The sequence below is a fragment of the Heterocephalus glaber genome, unplaced genomic scaffold, assembly GCF_053883595.1.
Source record: "Heterocephalus glaber isolate CG9 unplaced genomic scaffold, H.glaber_assembly_v1.0 deba00000122, whole genome shotgun sequence".
Lineage (NCBI taxonomy): Eukaryota > Metazoa > Chordata > Mammalia > Rodentia > Bathyergidae > Heterocephalus > Heterocephalus glaber.
Window position 1 is genome coordinate 71,692,007 of NW_028258138.1, and position 13,192 is coordinate 71,705,198.

General features: G+C 35.2%; 1 protein-coding gene across 12 annotated transcripts in view; it reads right to left on the minus strand.

Moving 5' to 3' along the window:
* The window catches only part of Golgb1 (golgin B1), an 85,639-nt gene that overhangs the window by 50,660 nt on the left and 21,787 nt on the right, over positions 1–13,192 (minus strand). For 3 of the 12 annotated variants that reach the window (XM_004835624.3, XM_004835627.3, XM_021262894.2), the window contains exons 6-10: positions 10,691–10,807; positions 8,377–8,499; positions 7,171–7,284; positions 3,457–3,859; positions 1,878–1,993 (exon numbers count right to left, since the gene is read on the minus strand). In XM_004835624.3, the coding sequence (XP_004835681.2) occupies positions 1,878–1,993; positions 3,457–3,859; positions 7,171–7,284; positions 8,377–8,499; positions 10,691–10,807 (873 nt within the window). Of the gene's footprint in view, positions 1–1,877; positions 1,994–3,456; positions 3,860–7,170; positions 7,285–8,376; positions 8,500–10,690; positions 10,808–12,735; positions 12,869–13,192 lie in introns of those variants that run through there. The other 9 variants (XM_004835626.3, XM_087209086.1, XM_004835625.3 and 6 more) reach the window with 6 other exon arrangements.

The following is a 13,192-nucleotide window of genomic DNA, read 5'->3' on the forward strand; positions in this document are numbered from 1 at the left end:
GCTAAATCCCTGGCCCAGTTCATTGGTTTTTTAATGTAAGATTGAAACCTAGGTTACAAAGATTGAAATTCTAAGTCTATTGCATGTGAAAGAAGATTTTAAGGTCATACAGAACACTATATAGATGAGATTAATGCTACCAAGAACAAGGTCTCTCTCTTGAAGGAGAATGAACATGAAGACAGGATCCTCACAGAGGAATAGAGGCAAAAGGAGTATGAACTTCTTAGGAAAGGAAGAACTGCCTTAAGTGGGGTTTTTTTTTTGTTTTGTTTTGCTTTCCATTTATAATAAAAATTCTCTTGCATTTATGTACCCAGAATGTTTGTTTTTCCTAATGACAAGCATATATCAAATTGTGGAATTTTTAAGCCATATGGGTTTTTATAGCATACTTGACCCCAAACTTTCATATAATGATTATGCAAATAGGAAGAAGTTTAGGGTTATATGACTTTTATCCAGAAGGAAGTTCCTACTTTGCATTATCAAATAAAACTTGGGTAGAAGAGCCATAGGTGTCTATGGTTTAAAGAATGAGAAGAAAGACGTTGGAACAGACAAAGACGTCAGAATGTGTTTCTGGTACATCAGGGAAACTGGAAAGAAAGAGTACCAGTAAGAAGGAATCCTATGTCTATGTATAAACAATCCAAATTTCTGACTGAACAATGGACTATGTATTTGCAAAGCTAACTTGAAGCAACTCGGCTAAAAAGCAAAAATAATCGAGTTTTAAGTGGCTCTCTAATGTAGGTCAGAGTTTGTAATTTGAGTCTAAGTTACTGGCTGATAAAAAGTAATTAAAACTTTTTAGAATTTAGATAGAATACAGTCTTAAGGGCAAAATATTCACAATACCAGTATTTGATACAAAAATCACTTCAGCACATACAGAAATAGGAAAATGTGACCCATTCTGAAGAAAAAACAAAAACTAAACAAGAAACACAAATTTTTTATCAATGCACCATACTGCCCAGGAATCATGGAACTCTAGTCTGGTAAGACTGTCAGTTTATAAGGGCATAATCCTATAATTGAGGTGGATGAACCCAATTATCTTAAGTTAGCACTATTCAATTAAGATCATTAACCTAGCTCCCCTTATTCTGACATTTATGCTCAATATGCAGCTTTCTATCACTTCTTGGACTTTTGGCTAAGATCAAGTATAATAAGCAGCTTTGTGGTGATTATAATCTAGCTTTATGCAATGATTTTTGTAGAAGAGAGAGGAAATATACTGGCCAGTCAGCAACTACCTGGCCATTAAATTTTTTTACTGTTAATCAAATTTAATGAAAGCATATCATTTCTGTAATAGACTTACAGGTTTAGTATACACTAAATTTGATCAAATCTCATTCTATCAAAGTCAAAGCTGACTGGTAAAATGGGAAAATTGATTATAAAAGCAAGTAATGATTCATCTCTAATACACATTTTTAAGGCCTTAGAATCAGAGAGCTTCCTGAGATCATGACGCTTGTTAGCTATGATTTTCTCACTATTCCTTTTTGAGACACATGACTTCTTTCAAATAGAATCATCCCCACAAAAAGCATCTTAACAGATTAAAAAGAAAGGTTTTTTAAAAAATTAATTCTATTCATACATTTTAGGTATACAATATAAGGACATTCATCATTGGAAATTTGCACCTTTACATAATCTCTCTTGGTTCTTTTTTTTTTTTTTCCCCATTCCCCTACTCCTCCAGCCCTCCCTATTTCAAAGACTTTGTTTCCATTTTTTCACTTTCTCATATTAATTCCATTCCCAAATAGAAAGGTTTATAATGTTCTCTGCAATAAATCCTCATTCGAGCCCCCAAGCAGACAGATCATATTCATAAGAAATTCATGTTTAATTACCTGTGTGCCCTCATTACAAACATCTGGGAGAGAAGTCTGAGATGCTATTTCGTATTTTTGCAAGGTCGGATTATTTAGAAATTGGCTAATTTCTCTGGATTTTTGGTGGAGTTGAGCTAAGAAAAAGAAAACAAATAGAAGGAATATTTGCTTCAAGCCTAAAACTTAATGAGTTATGACCTTCAAAAGATATACCATAAGCTCTTTATTAATTCAGCTAATTTAATTCAAGTTATGATGCCAATGACAATTTTTTAAACTGTTTAAATGCTCTCAAGGACAAAATGGCACCCCAGTAAACTGCTTCCTTCAAAGGAAAAATAAACACAATAGAGCAGTATTATTCAGCCATTTATAAAAAAGAAATCCTGCCATTTGAGGCAAAACAGATGAAACTAGAGGTGATCATGTTAAATGAAATATGCCAGACATAGAAAGACAAGTGCCACATGTTCTCTCTCCTATGTGGAAACTAAATTTAAAAAGATCATCTTTTTTTTTTTTTTGGTACCGGGGAATAGAAAAAAAAGATCATCTTGAAAGTAGAACAGTGACTATTAAGGACTGGGAAGGATCTAAGGTGGGGGTAGAGAAAGGGCGATTAGATAGGACCAATGCATGCTGCACACATGTATGGAAATACCACACTGAATACCATCAATACGTATGATTAGGATGGATAGATAGATGATAGATAGGCAGGCCTAGGTGTTTTTTTTAAAGACTTATTTTTCCTTTCCCCCTTGAAAATGTCTTTAGGGGTTTTATTTCATTTTCTTCACTCTCCACTTAAGTGTTAAAAGCCTTATCAAGATTTTTACAGCAGGGTCTGAAACATTAACATGGTTCACTTAAGAAGACAGTAAGCTCATATAACACCCTATTTTCATGTACTGTCCTTCAAGGCTTTGTAGTTAATACTTAACTCCTCAATACACATTTTCAACTTAGTTCTTTCTAAAACCTTTCCTTAGATATAAGCCAACCTACTAGTAGAAGTCATAATGTGAGGATGAGGACTCATGAGATGGATTTTTGGTGTTGAGTGATTTTCACTTCCTTAATTTATAAGCTTCTAAAATGTTCAATCTTTCACAGTCATACATGGATTATATAATAACATACTTTTAAATAAAGTTTCATTTACATCTTCTCAAAAGACAGACGTTTTCTTTAAAGAGAATTTTTCACCTATTAGAAAAGCACTGAGATTTAAGGATAGCTCCATGGAATTCAGTTGCCCTATTATGCACCCACATTTGGCCTGAGTTTCCCACAAATTAATTCATATTCTATCCATTTCAGTCATCGAACACTTTAGATCACAGTCATGTTTTACACAGCATTCTATTTAATATCTGAACTATCAGTATCACTGTACTATATATGATTACAATATTAAGACAGATTAGAACTTCAGTCAGAAGCAGAAAAAATGTAACAGAGTTCATTTCTCTCTTATATCTCTATTGATGAACTGGCTGGAACAAATGGTATCACTAACAGATTCCCCAAAATAGGAAGTACAAGGCTCTCATTGTGCTAGAAAAGTGGCCTTCAAAAGCCAAGAGATACCAACCTTCCAGCTGTTGAATGGCCATGGCTGACTGAACTGCTTGTTCATTCTTATCTTGGAGAAGTCTTGAATTTTCATCCTTAAGAGCATCACAGACAGACTGCAGCTCTTGTTCAGCTTTCTGAAGACTCAAAATGTGACAGGTCTTCTCTTCCATTTCTGCTTTGTGCTTCTGCTCCAAAGCATTGTACCGAGACTCCAGCTCAGCCTGTGCTTGACCTGCTTGCTCAAACTGTCTCAAAAGATGTTGGGTCTCTTCTTGAAGGTTATGGAAGGATAATTTTCTTTCTGCTACTTCAAGTTCCATCTTTTCTATCAGTATCTTGGACTCCTGTCTTTCCATTTCTATAGTGTTCTTTAAAGTATTATGCTCAGCTTCCATCTGCTGTAACTGCTGAGAAAGAATCTAGGAAAAGGAGATAAAACTTCATAAGCTATAAATACAGCACCCAGACCAAATCTACTATTAAATAAGACCTTATATTTTGCCTCTAGACCATTTTTTAGTTTGTATTCACATATAGTTACTTGGATCATTATCTTTTAGTTTCTCCCTTTACCATTAGAAAATAAATTTATTGTGGGGAGAGACTTTGTTTTATGCTTAATGTATTGATCTCAAGCACTTAACACAGTATATGGCATACAGTGGTGCTTAATAAATATTGAATAAATGAATGAATGAATGAATCTTGTCCCTGCCTTCAAGGAACTGAGTTAAGTCACACTGAAACAGGTAATTATAACATAAAAGGATAGAGGTTATCAGAGACATACTTACAAGGCACTTATTTACAATACCAGAGAAGAAAGTCGTAACAGTGGCCTTCTTAAAAAGAGAGCCACCTAGTCCAAAATTTAAATAATGAGGAATCAGCCAAGCAAGTCAGCATTAAAGACTACTTCACCATTAGAAATGAACAAAGCAAGGAAAAAAAAAAGCATAGTTACCTATATAGTTTGGAATTAGTTGTGGGTAAAGCTCTAATAGAAAAGGCAGGACATAAGGCTGGAAAATAATCATAAGCCAATCATCAGACCTTTATATACCATATCATTAAGGGATTTTGCTATTTAAGTAGTGAAGAGCCTTGGTCAGATATGGCTTTTGGAGACATCTCTCTGTTTGCCAAAGAGAGGATATATTAGGGAATGGGAGGGAGAACAGAGGCGGAGGAAAACTTGTTAGGAAGTGCTTCCTAAACACAGATGTTCCTGAGCTAGAACTATAGTACTGATATTACTGATTAAGAGGAGAGAGCAGATTCAAGAATTATTTAAGAGGGAAAAATCAGCAGAAATTCATAATCAGCTGTAGCGGTTACAGAATATGGAGGAGCTAAGAAAGTATAACAAATTTTATTCTTTTGAGTTAATAGTTCATTAAGAGAAAAACTAAGGTAAAAATAATAATTTTCTGTGGGTTTTAAAAATATATTTTATTTATTTTATTTTAACTGACAGATATTAATTGTACATAGTTATGGGGTGCAATGTAACATTTCACCCTTTCCAGGCTTTGGTAACCACTATTCCAATTCTCTATCTCTTTTGAGATCAACTTTTTAGTTTCCACATATAAGTTAGAAAATGTGGCATTTGCAATTTTTTTTTTTTTTTTTTTTTGTACCGGGGATCGAACTCGGGTCCTTGTGTTTGTGGAGCAGATGGCAGAAACACAGAGCTAAATCCCTGGCCTGGCATTTGCATTTTGTGCCTGAGTTACTTAATGTCTTCTAGATCCACCAAGTAGGTATAAAAGACAGAATTTCATTCTTTTATGGTTAAATAGCATTCCTTTGCATATATATCACATTTTCTTCATCTATTCACCCAATGACAGACACCTAGGCTGATTCCATTATCTCTGGTATTGTGAACAGTGCAGAATAAACATTAGTGCAGATGTCTCTTCAATGTACTGATTTCATTTTCTCTGTCATGGGATTACTAGATCACATGGTAGTTTTCGTTTTTTTTAAATTTTGTGTAGTAAACCTAATTTTTTTTTTTTTTGGTACCAGGGATCGAACTCGGGACCTTGGGCTTGTGAGGCAGGCACCAGAACCACTGAGCTAAATCCCCAGCCCAAAAGTAATCATTTTTAAGTTGAGAAGCTTAGTTTTGTGTTCACTTGTTGAATCTGTGGTGCTTGTAGGATACCCATAAATCAGCAGGGAACTGGAAATATAACAAGTCCACCAGGGAGAAATTAGTGGCAGTGGGGACAGAGTCTTGTGTCTACCACAGAAAGGAAGAAAGAATATGGGGCTGAGGCTGATACAGTGGAAAACACTGTATAACAGGCAGGGAAAGAAGTCTATGACGTTTGAAAAGAAAACTCTAGAGATGTAGGAAGAAAGCCAAGATAATGCATGTTCTAATAGTCAAGGGAACGAAAGCTTTGAGGAATGAATGATCAACAGCAACAAAGCAGAAAGGTCCAGTAAAGTAAGATTTAGAAAATGTTCATTAGATCTGACAATTTGGAAGTGTTTCATGTTTCTGCAGAATGATTTTAGTAGAATCACAGTAATTCTAGCTATCCTACTGTGTTGTATGTACTAAACACTGTCCTAAATACTTTTCACATACTATTTTAGGTGATCTTGTGACAGGGCCATGGTATAAATACTATTATTCCTGTTTACTGATGAACAATCCAAAGCCCACCAAATCAACCTGGGGTATGTATGAATTCTTTATGCCTGAATTTTTCATCTGTGAAATGAGAACAATAATAGTATCTACTACATATGGTTGTTGTAGTGATAATTCATAATACAACTAATATACAATTTTACAAAAGTTACACAGATGTAACTCTCTGTATGATAACTATCTAGTAAGTGGCACAACTGGGAAATGAATCTTACATTCTAAACATAGCCAAAGAGGGGATTTGGGCCAGAGTATAGGTTTCACAAGAATAAAAGGGGAATATGTTTCTGTGCTAGAGAGAAAGCCTGCCTCAAGAAGGAGAAAGGATGTGGTTGATTTTTTCCAAAAGCATCCATCACCCAGATGAACAAAAAGAGCAAGTGGACTATAGCACCAATTCTGCATGAGGATCTGGCTACATAGATTGATAGGACAAGGACACAGGGAATCCACAGGCTGCTATCAAGGTCCAAATGGACAACCATGGACGCATACAGGACAGAGAGGAGCCAAGGAAGAAATAACACATTGGAAGATCAGAATGGAAAGATGAGCAGATCCCAATGACAATGACAATGAGGATGGTATGAGCGAGAATGACAGGATACATTATAATAGGGAGTAGGATACTTGAATTTTAAGATAATACAGTATTTAATCACCTTTAGAACCCAGGAAATATTGCATAGTGAGATCATTTTAATCCAACAGAAGTGACCAAAACAGGTGACGAAGAGACCACACATAAAGCATAAGAATCAGTGAAGACAGAGGAGTAAAGAGATGAAACTCACTATAGGAAAATAGGACATTCTAGAGAAAGTTGGACTCTAGACTTAAAATGACAAAGGAAGTAAACAATAAATACATGTAATGTAAGCTCCATGAGGGAAGAAACTGCATTTGTTTGTTCATCATTGTATTACCATAACTTAAGTACAGAGTATCTGTTGAAAGAGCGAATAAATGGTATTGATTGTTGAAAGCTCACATAGGCTTTTATACCCACTCCTGGCAAACTGAAGTTGAAATGAACACTCCACAGGCAGGCGGTACCTGGTTTCTCTGTTCAGCAGCAGTCAGCTCCTGCTGCAGCAAGTCTACCACCTGAGCCCGGCCTAACAAGGCCTCTTCATGTTCTTCAAGCTTCCTCTGCAGCACCCTCAATTTCTGAAAAGAAAATGTATTAGACACAATGTGCTAACCAATGAGCACTATCATCTGCTTACCTTTCAACATGTCATGGACACTTGTGTAAATTTTGGGATGTGGGAAATGATAAACAGTGAGACACCAGCAAGCTATGGTCCCATCTACCAGCAACAAAGAATGACCAGCACTGACAACAACCAAACTCAGCACAATCAAATCCCTGAATTAGGGAGCCTTTCTAATAATTAGAAAAATGACATACATTTCAAAATTATAAATTCATGTCCTGTATCTAAATAATGTAAGTAAACATGTGTATCTCGTCTACCAAAGAGAATGTTCTTTGCCAGCAAGAACATTTTTCTTCTCCTAGATTCAGGCACAAAGGAGGTTCGTGAAGAAAACATTCATTGAATAAATAAATCAATGATACATGTATATAATTAATATTCTACTTAACTAAGTTGTGTATTCTAAAACTTAGTGGTACATTCTGAAAGAGTGCTTATAACTTGGAAGAGGTTATACTTAGAAACAATTAAACAGATCAAACACAAAGTGCCACTACGGTGCCTTTCAGTACCACAACGCATTACACACTAAGCAAAAACAAATAACTTTGAATTAGTAGATGGTGAACTCAAATACAATGAAGCCAATCTTTAAAACCTACTCAATGAACTTTTAAAAAAGGGAATACTTAAATTTAATAAAAATTTTATAGCTTCAAAGCCAATCGTTTTCTCTCCAATTTTTTGAAAGTTTAAAACTGACTTCACTGATTCGAGGCTTTGGATCAAGTTTTTAATGCATGAAGGTAATTATCAGCAAACTGAAGAGAAATCAATTCCTGACTACCACATACTTTCCCCAGTTAAACTCAGCTTTGGTGTTCCAACAACCTGATTAAAGGAGTAAAAGGCAAGATAAAGATAAGATGAAGTAAATAACATGGAACCAAAAGACAAGGACACCAAAAAGAAGCCAGTAAGGAGCATGTTAAGTCTAAGTGGAGAGTAGTGGGGAAGGGTAGTGGTTGAAAATGGCTGTGATGTCTTGATTAAATGTTAATCAAAATGACAGTCATTCTACTAAGTTCACGCAACACACCTGTTGCATCTCTGTTTCCACATCTGCCTGGGTTACTAACTGAAGAAGCTCATCTTCATGAAGACGAACTTGTGTCTCAAAGCGGGCATCTTTCTCCCGGACCACCTGCTGCATGGAACTCAACTGAAGACACACACCAGAGAAACTAGACAAGTTACATTCCCCAAATGGTTTGCGACAAAGCTTACAGCTACTCTCCAGAGATAGACACTGAAACCTGACAAGCAGTAGGGTTTTCTTTTACCCAATTTTGAATATCAAGGGTGAAAATGTTGGAAGAGAGAGGCTCACCAGTAAGGCAACTTTCAAATGTCAGAAAGCCTATATAAATTCAAAAGTCAGCTGAAATATAAATTTCAATTAGCAATTATATTTTTATGAGTACAAAAATGTTTCAAATACACAAGAAGAATATCTTTCAAAAGTTCTAAAAATTTCAATCCCCGGTACCAAAGAAAAAAAAAAAACCAAAAAAGTTCTAAAAAGATTAGAATATTAAAAATACAGAGTGAAGTTAGATTTCTGTTAAACCCTGGATACTCCTTTCAATATCATGCTCATACTTAAAAATTTTCAGTGAAATTCTCATTCTCTAAAGTGAAAATTCTTTCATTCAAGATACTCTATACCTGGAAATATCAATCTGTCTTTCTAGCTTTATTTTCTTTCTTTTTTTTTTTTTTTTTTTGGTACCGGAGATCAAACTCGGGTCCTTGTGCTTGTCCAGCAGGCATTGAAACCACTGAGCTAAATCCCTGGCCCCGACTAGCTTTATTTTCAAAGACTTGCTTCTACCAACCCCACACCACCTTGTCAGATAGTTATTTTTAGCTGTCATTAATTGCAGGCTTTCAGGTCATGCTCATTTGTTACTGGCTCATAACAGAATGAAATGGAAATAAAGAGACAGATTGTGGGATACTCAGTATCAGTGTTTTTGCTTAGTTTTTTGGTTGTGGTGCCTGCTTATTCATTTCCTTAAGGTCTATTATTGTTGAGCATGCTGACTGACCAGTCAGCTTGCCCATTTGCATTGGTTCTTTCAGTACTGCTGATTTTTAGTTGTGACACCTTAATTGATCTTGGCTGTCTTTCTTGGTAAGTTAAAAAAATTCTTATAACTTTTGATTATCTGAATTCTGATCTCACTATGAATTTGGAAACCTGTTTTATTTATTTATTTATTTTTGGTACTGGGGATCAAACTCAGAACCTTGAGCTTTCAAGGCAGGCACAGGGCCCCTGGGCTAAATCCCTGGCCCTCGAAACCTTTTAAATATGTACACACTGTTAGTATTTCCATAGCCAAACATATCTAACTTCCTTCCCCTTAAATATATTAAATTCATTTTCTTCTCTGAGACTTTGCTCACACACCCTTCCATACAACTGAAATACCGTCCTTCACCTGTGTAAGTATTATCTATTTTCCTGGTTTAAATCCCAAATTTTCCGTGTAACTTTTCTTAACTGTCATACTCACAGTAATCACCTCTCCAAATATTTTGTGTTGTTGCTTGCTTTGGTAAAGCTAATAGGACAAAATTAAGGATTTCAGGACATATATCTTAACTATATTACAGCAGTAGGACATCCACAGAAGGTACCAATAACTACAAGTCATTAATACATTTGATGGATAAGATTTTCTGTGCACAAAGGTACTTCAGGGATAAAATGTGTCATGATTCAAAAGCGTTCTCAAAGGAAAAGTATGAGGGTGAGCGGTCAACTAGAAAATTTAGAAAAACAGAGTTGATGATGTCAGTCAAAACAGTCTGTTCCTCATAGCAGAAATAAATATGAAGAAGAATGTTACATACTAGTGCCATTTAACAAAGAATCACATAACCTATACCACCTCCTCATTACATGGTCACTAAATAACCTGATTACAATTTATTTTCCCACTGAGATTTTATTTTAGGGAAAGAACAGACCAAATTATTAGTATTTCTTTTGGTTTATCAGTCTCTCTTCCTCAGTGTGAGCCCATTCCTAAGAAGTTGAATTTCTATGAGCTACAAAAATCAAGTTTTTGGACCTATGGAAGAAAGAAACAGTCATCAGTTATGCTACAGAAAATTCATCAAGGTAAGTAACACCTTTTTGAGGGTTTCTAGTGCTTCTTGATGACATACTTATCTACCATGCTTCTAATTTCTTCTGCTACCACACCCTTCCAATTTCTACTTTAACACTAGTTATTACAACTTCATCTTCTAAGATTTAAGAAGTTCTGTCTCAATTGCCTTGACATGTAATAACACTTTGGATTCCATGATTATGTGAGTAAAGGCAACATCTGCCCTACCTGTGCAGCTTGCTCTGCCTGTGTCTGGCTGAGCTGGGATTGTAAAGTGCTAATGAGCTCCTCCTTCTCCTGGAGATGTTGCTTCATCATTACAAATTCTTCCATCTCTGCAGAACTCTTATCAAACAGGAGAAAAGAAAATATTTAAGCAAAAGGATTAGCATCATTAATTCTTTGATCACTCTTTCTCATCTGCCCTGAGTACCTACCATATTTCCTTCTAATTTCCAATTTACACCAAAAGGATTTGTAAACACTGTGGTTTTTAAAAAGAAATTATCAAAATTTATTTGTCAGAGGAAGACAGAAGTAGCTGCATTTTTTGCAATTTCTCAGAATTCTCACACAAAGAGACAGAACAACTAACTAATCAGTAAAACAAAAAATGGATATTTATAATAAAATTAGGAAAGTAGTCCCACAAACTGTAAAATATAAGCAATTAAGGACAAACCACTAAAATCCACAAGACTTGCATGGTATTAGAATCCATGTAATAGGAAGAAGGCAGAAATAGAGTAACATTTGATGGCCCTTTGAACAGAAAAGGTGAAAATTAGCCCCCTCCCCACGCGCCCAGTATTTGTTGGAATGAACAGCTGGCCAATTTTTTAATAGCAGTAGGGCTTTCTCATTCTTCATTACTGAGTAAATGCAAGAGTGTGTCCACAATAAGAAAGTCTAAAAGGGGAAAGCAATGTAGCCCCTATGTTCTCTTAAAACTGACTCATCAGGGCTCTCTTCTGAGACATGGATATGCTCTAAGAAGGAACTGCTAGGAGTAAGGTAAAAATTAAGCTGCACAGGGGATGTAGTTCAGTGGTAGAACACTTGTCAAACATGTACAAGGGTATGAGTTCCATTCACAGCATCAAAACACAACACAACAATTAAGTAGAACAAGGATAACAGAGACAGAAGAAAGGGAAGGTCTATGCATATGCTGTGTAATTCAGTATTACCTAGCCAAATGGAGCTACAGAGGGCTTGAAATGTGACTAATGTGAAAGTAATATTTTATTTTTTTTTGCTATTCCTATCACCTTTATTCACAATAGCAAAAATCTTTGCAAAAAGCAAAATGCCCAATGAATGAACAGATGGATAAACTCTGTAGAGGGACATAATGGGATACTATACAGCAATCATGCAACAGGCAAGGATACAAAACATTTTAACAGGTCCTTATTTAGTTTTCTCAAACAACTGTATGGAGGAATCTTTTACCTATTTTGTTTTATTTATCTTTTTGGTACCGGGGATTGAACTCAGGTCCTTCAGCTTGTGCAGCAGGTGGCGAAACCACTGAGCTAAATCTCTGGCCCTATTTTACCTATTTTAAAACTTAACAATTCAAGATTTTTGGTAACTTCGTTGAGTGGTGTAACTATCACCTTAAATTTAGAACATTTTCATTCACCTTCCTCTCCCAATAAGATGCCTCTTCCCCATTTTTAATCTGTCTCCATCCAACCTGACATCCCCAAGTAACCACTAATCTTTCTGTCCATGAATTTGCCTTTTATGGATATTTTTGTAAATGGTAGAATGCAGTATTGTATATAGTTTTTTTATTTGACTTATTTCATCTAGAATATTTTTGAGTTTTATCAATGATATGGAATGTATCTTTTTATTGTTGAATAGTATTTCATTGTACTGATAAAAGACATTTTATCTGTCTATTCACTAGTTGATGCACATTTTAGTTCTTTCCAATTTTTAGCTACCATGGATAATTACGTGAGTGCCTTTGTGTGGACATGATATTTCTTTAGGAAAGGACTTGTTGGATTGTGTGGCAGCTTTGTATTTAGGCTTTTGGGAAACTGATGACTGTATTCCAAACTGGGTATATATTTCCCCTAGCAATGTACAAAGTTTCCATTTTTCATATACTCACCAACATTTGTTATTGTCTTATTTATCATAGCTATTCTAATGAGTATAAAGTAGCATCTCATTGTGGTTTTAATTTGCATTTTCCTAGTGACTAATGATGTTGACCATCTTTTCCTGAACATATTACTCATTTTTATACCTACCTTGGTGAAATATCTTCATTTTTTTGTTGTTGTTTTCTTTGATTTTGCCATTTTTCTTATTATAGTTGGAAGGGTTCACTGAAGTTCGGCATATGAGTTCTTTACTCAGTATGTGCTTTGCAAACACTGTCTCCCAATCTGTACTTTTCGTTTAATGGTGTCTTTGAAATAGAAAATTTGTGATTTTTCAATGAGGCTCAATTTTTCAGTTTTTCCTTTTATGGATGGTACATTTGGTATTATAACTGAGAAATATTTGTTTAAATAAAAATCTTGAAGATTTTAAAGTCTATGACCTATTTAGAGTTAACTTTTATATATGGCTTGTACATGGGAGCATCCTAAGATCATCTTTCTGCATGCTGACACCCAGTTGTGCTGGTTTTATTGTTGAGCAGACTCTTCTTTTCCCAATATTTCACTTTTAATATTACTTAATTTAATTAACAAGTTTTTC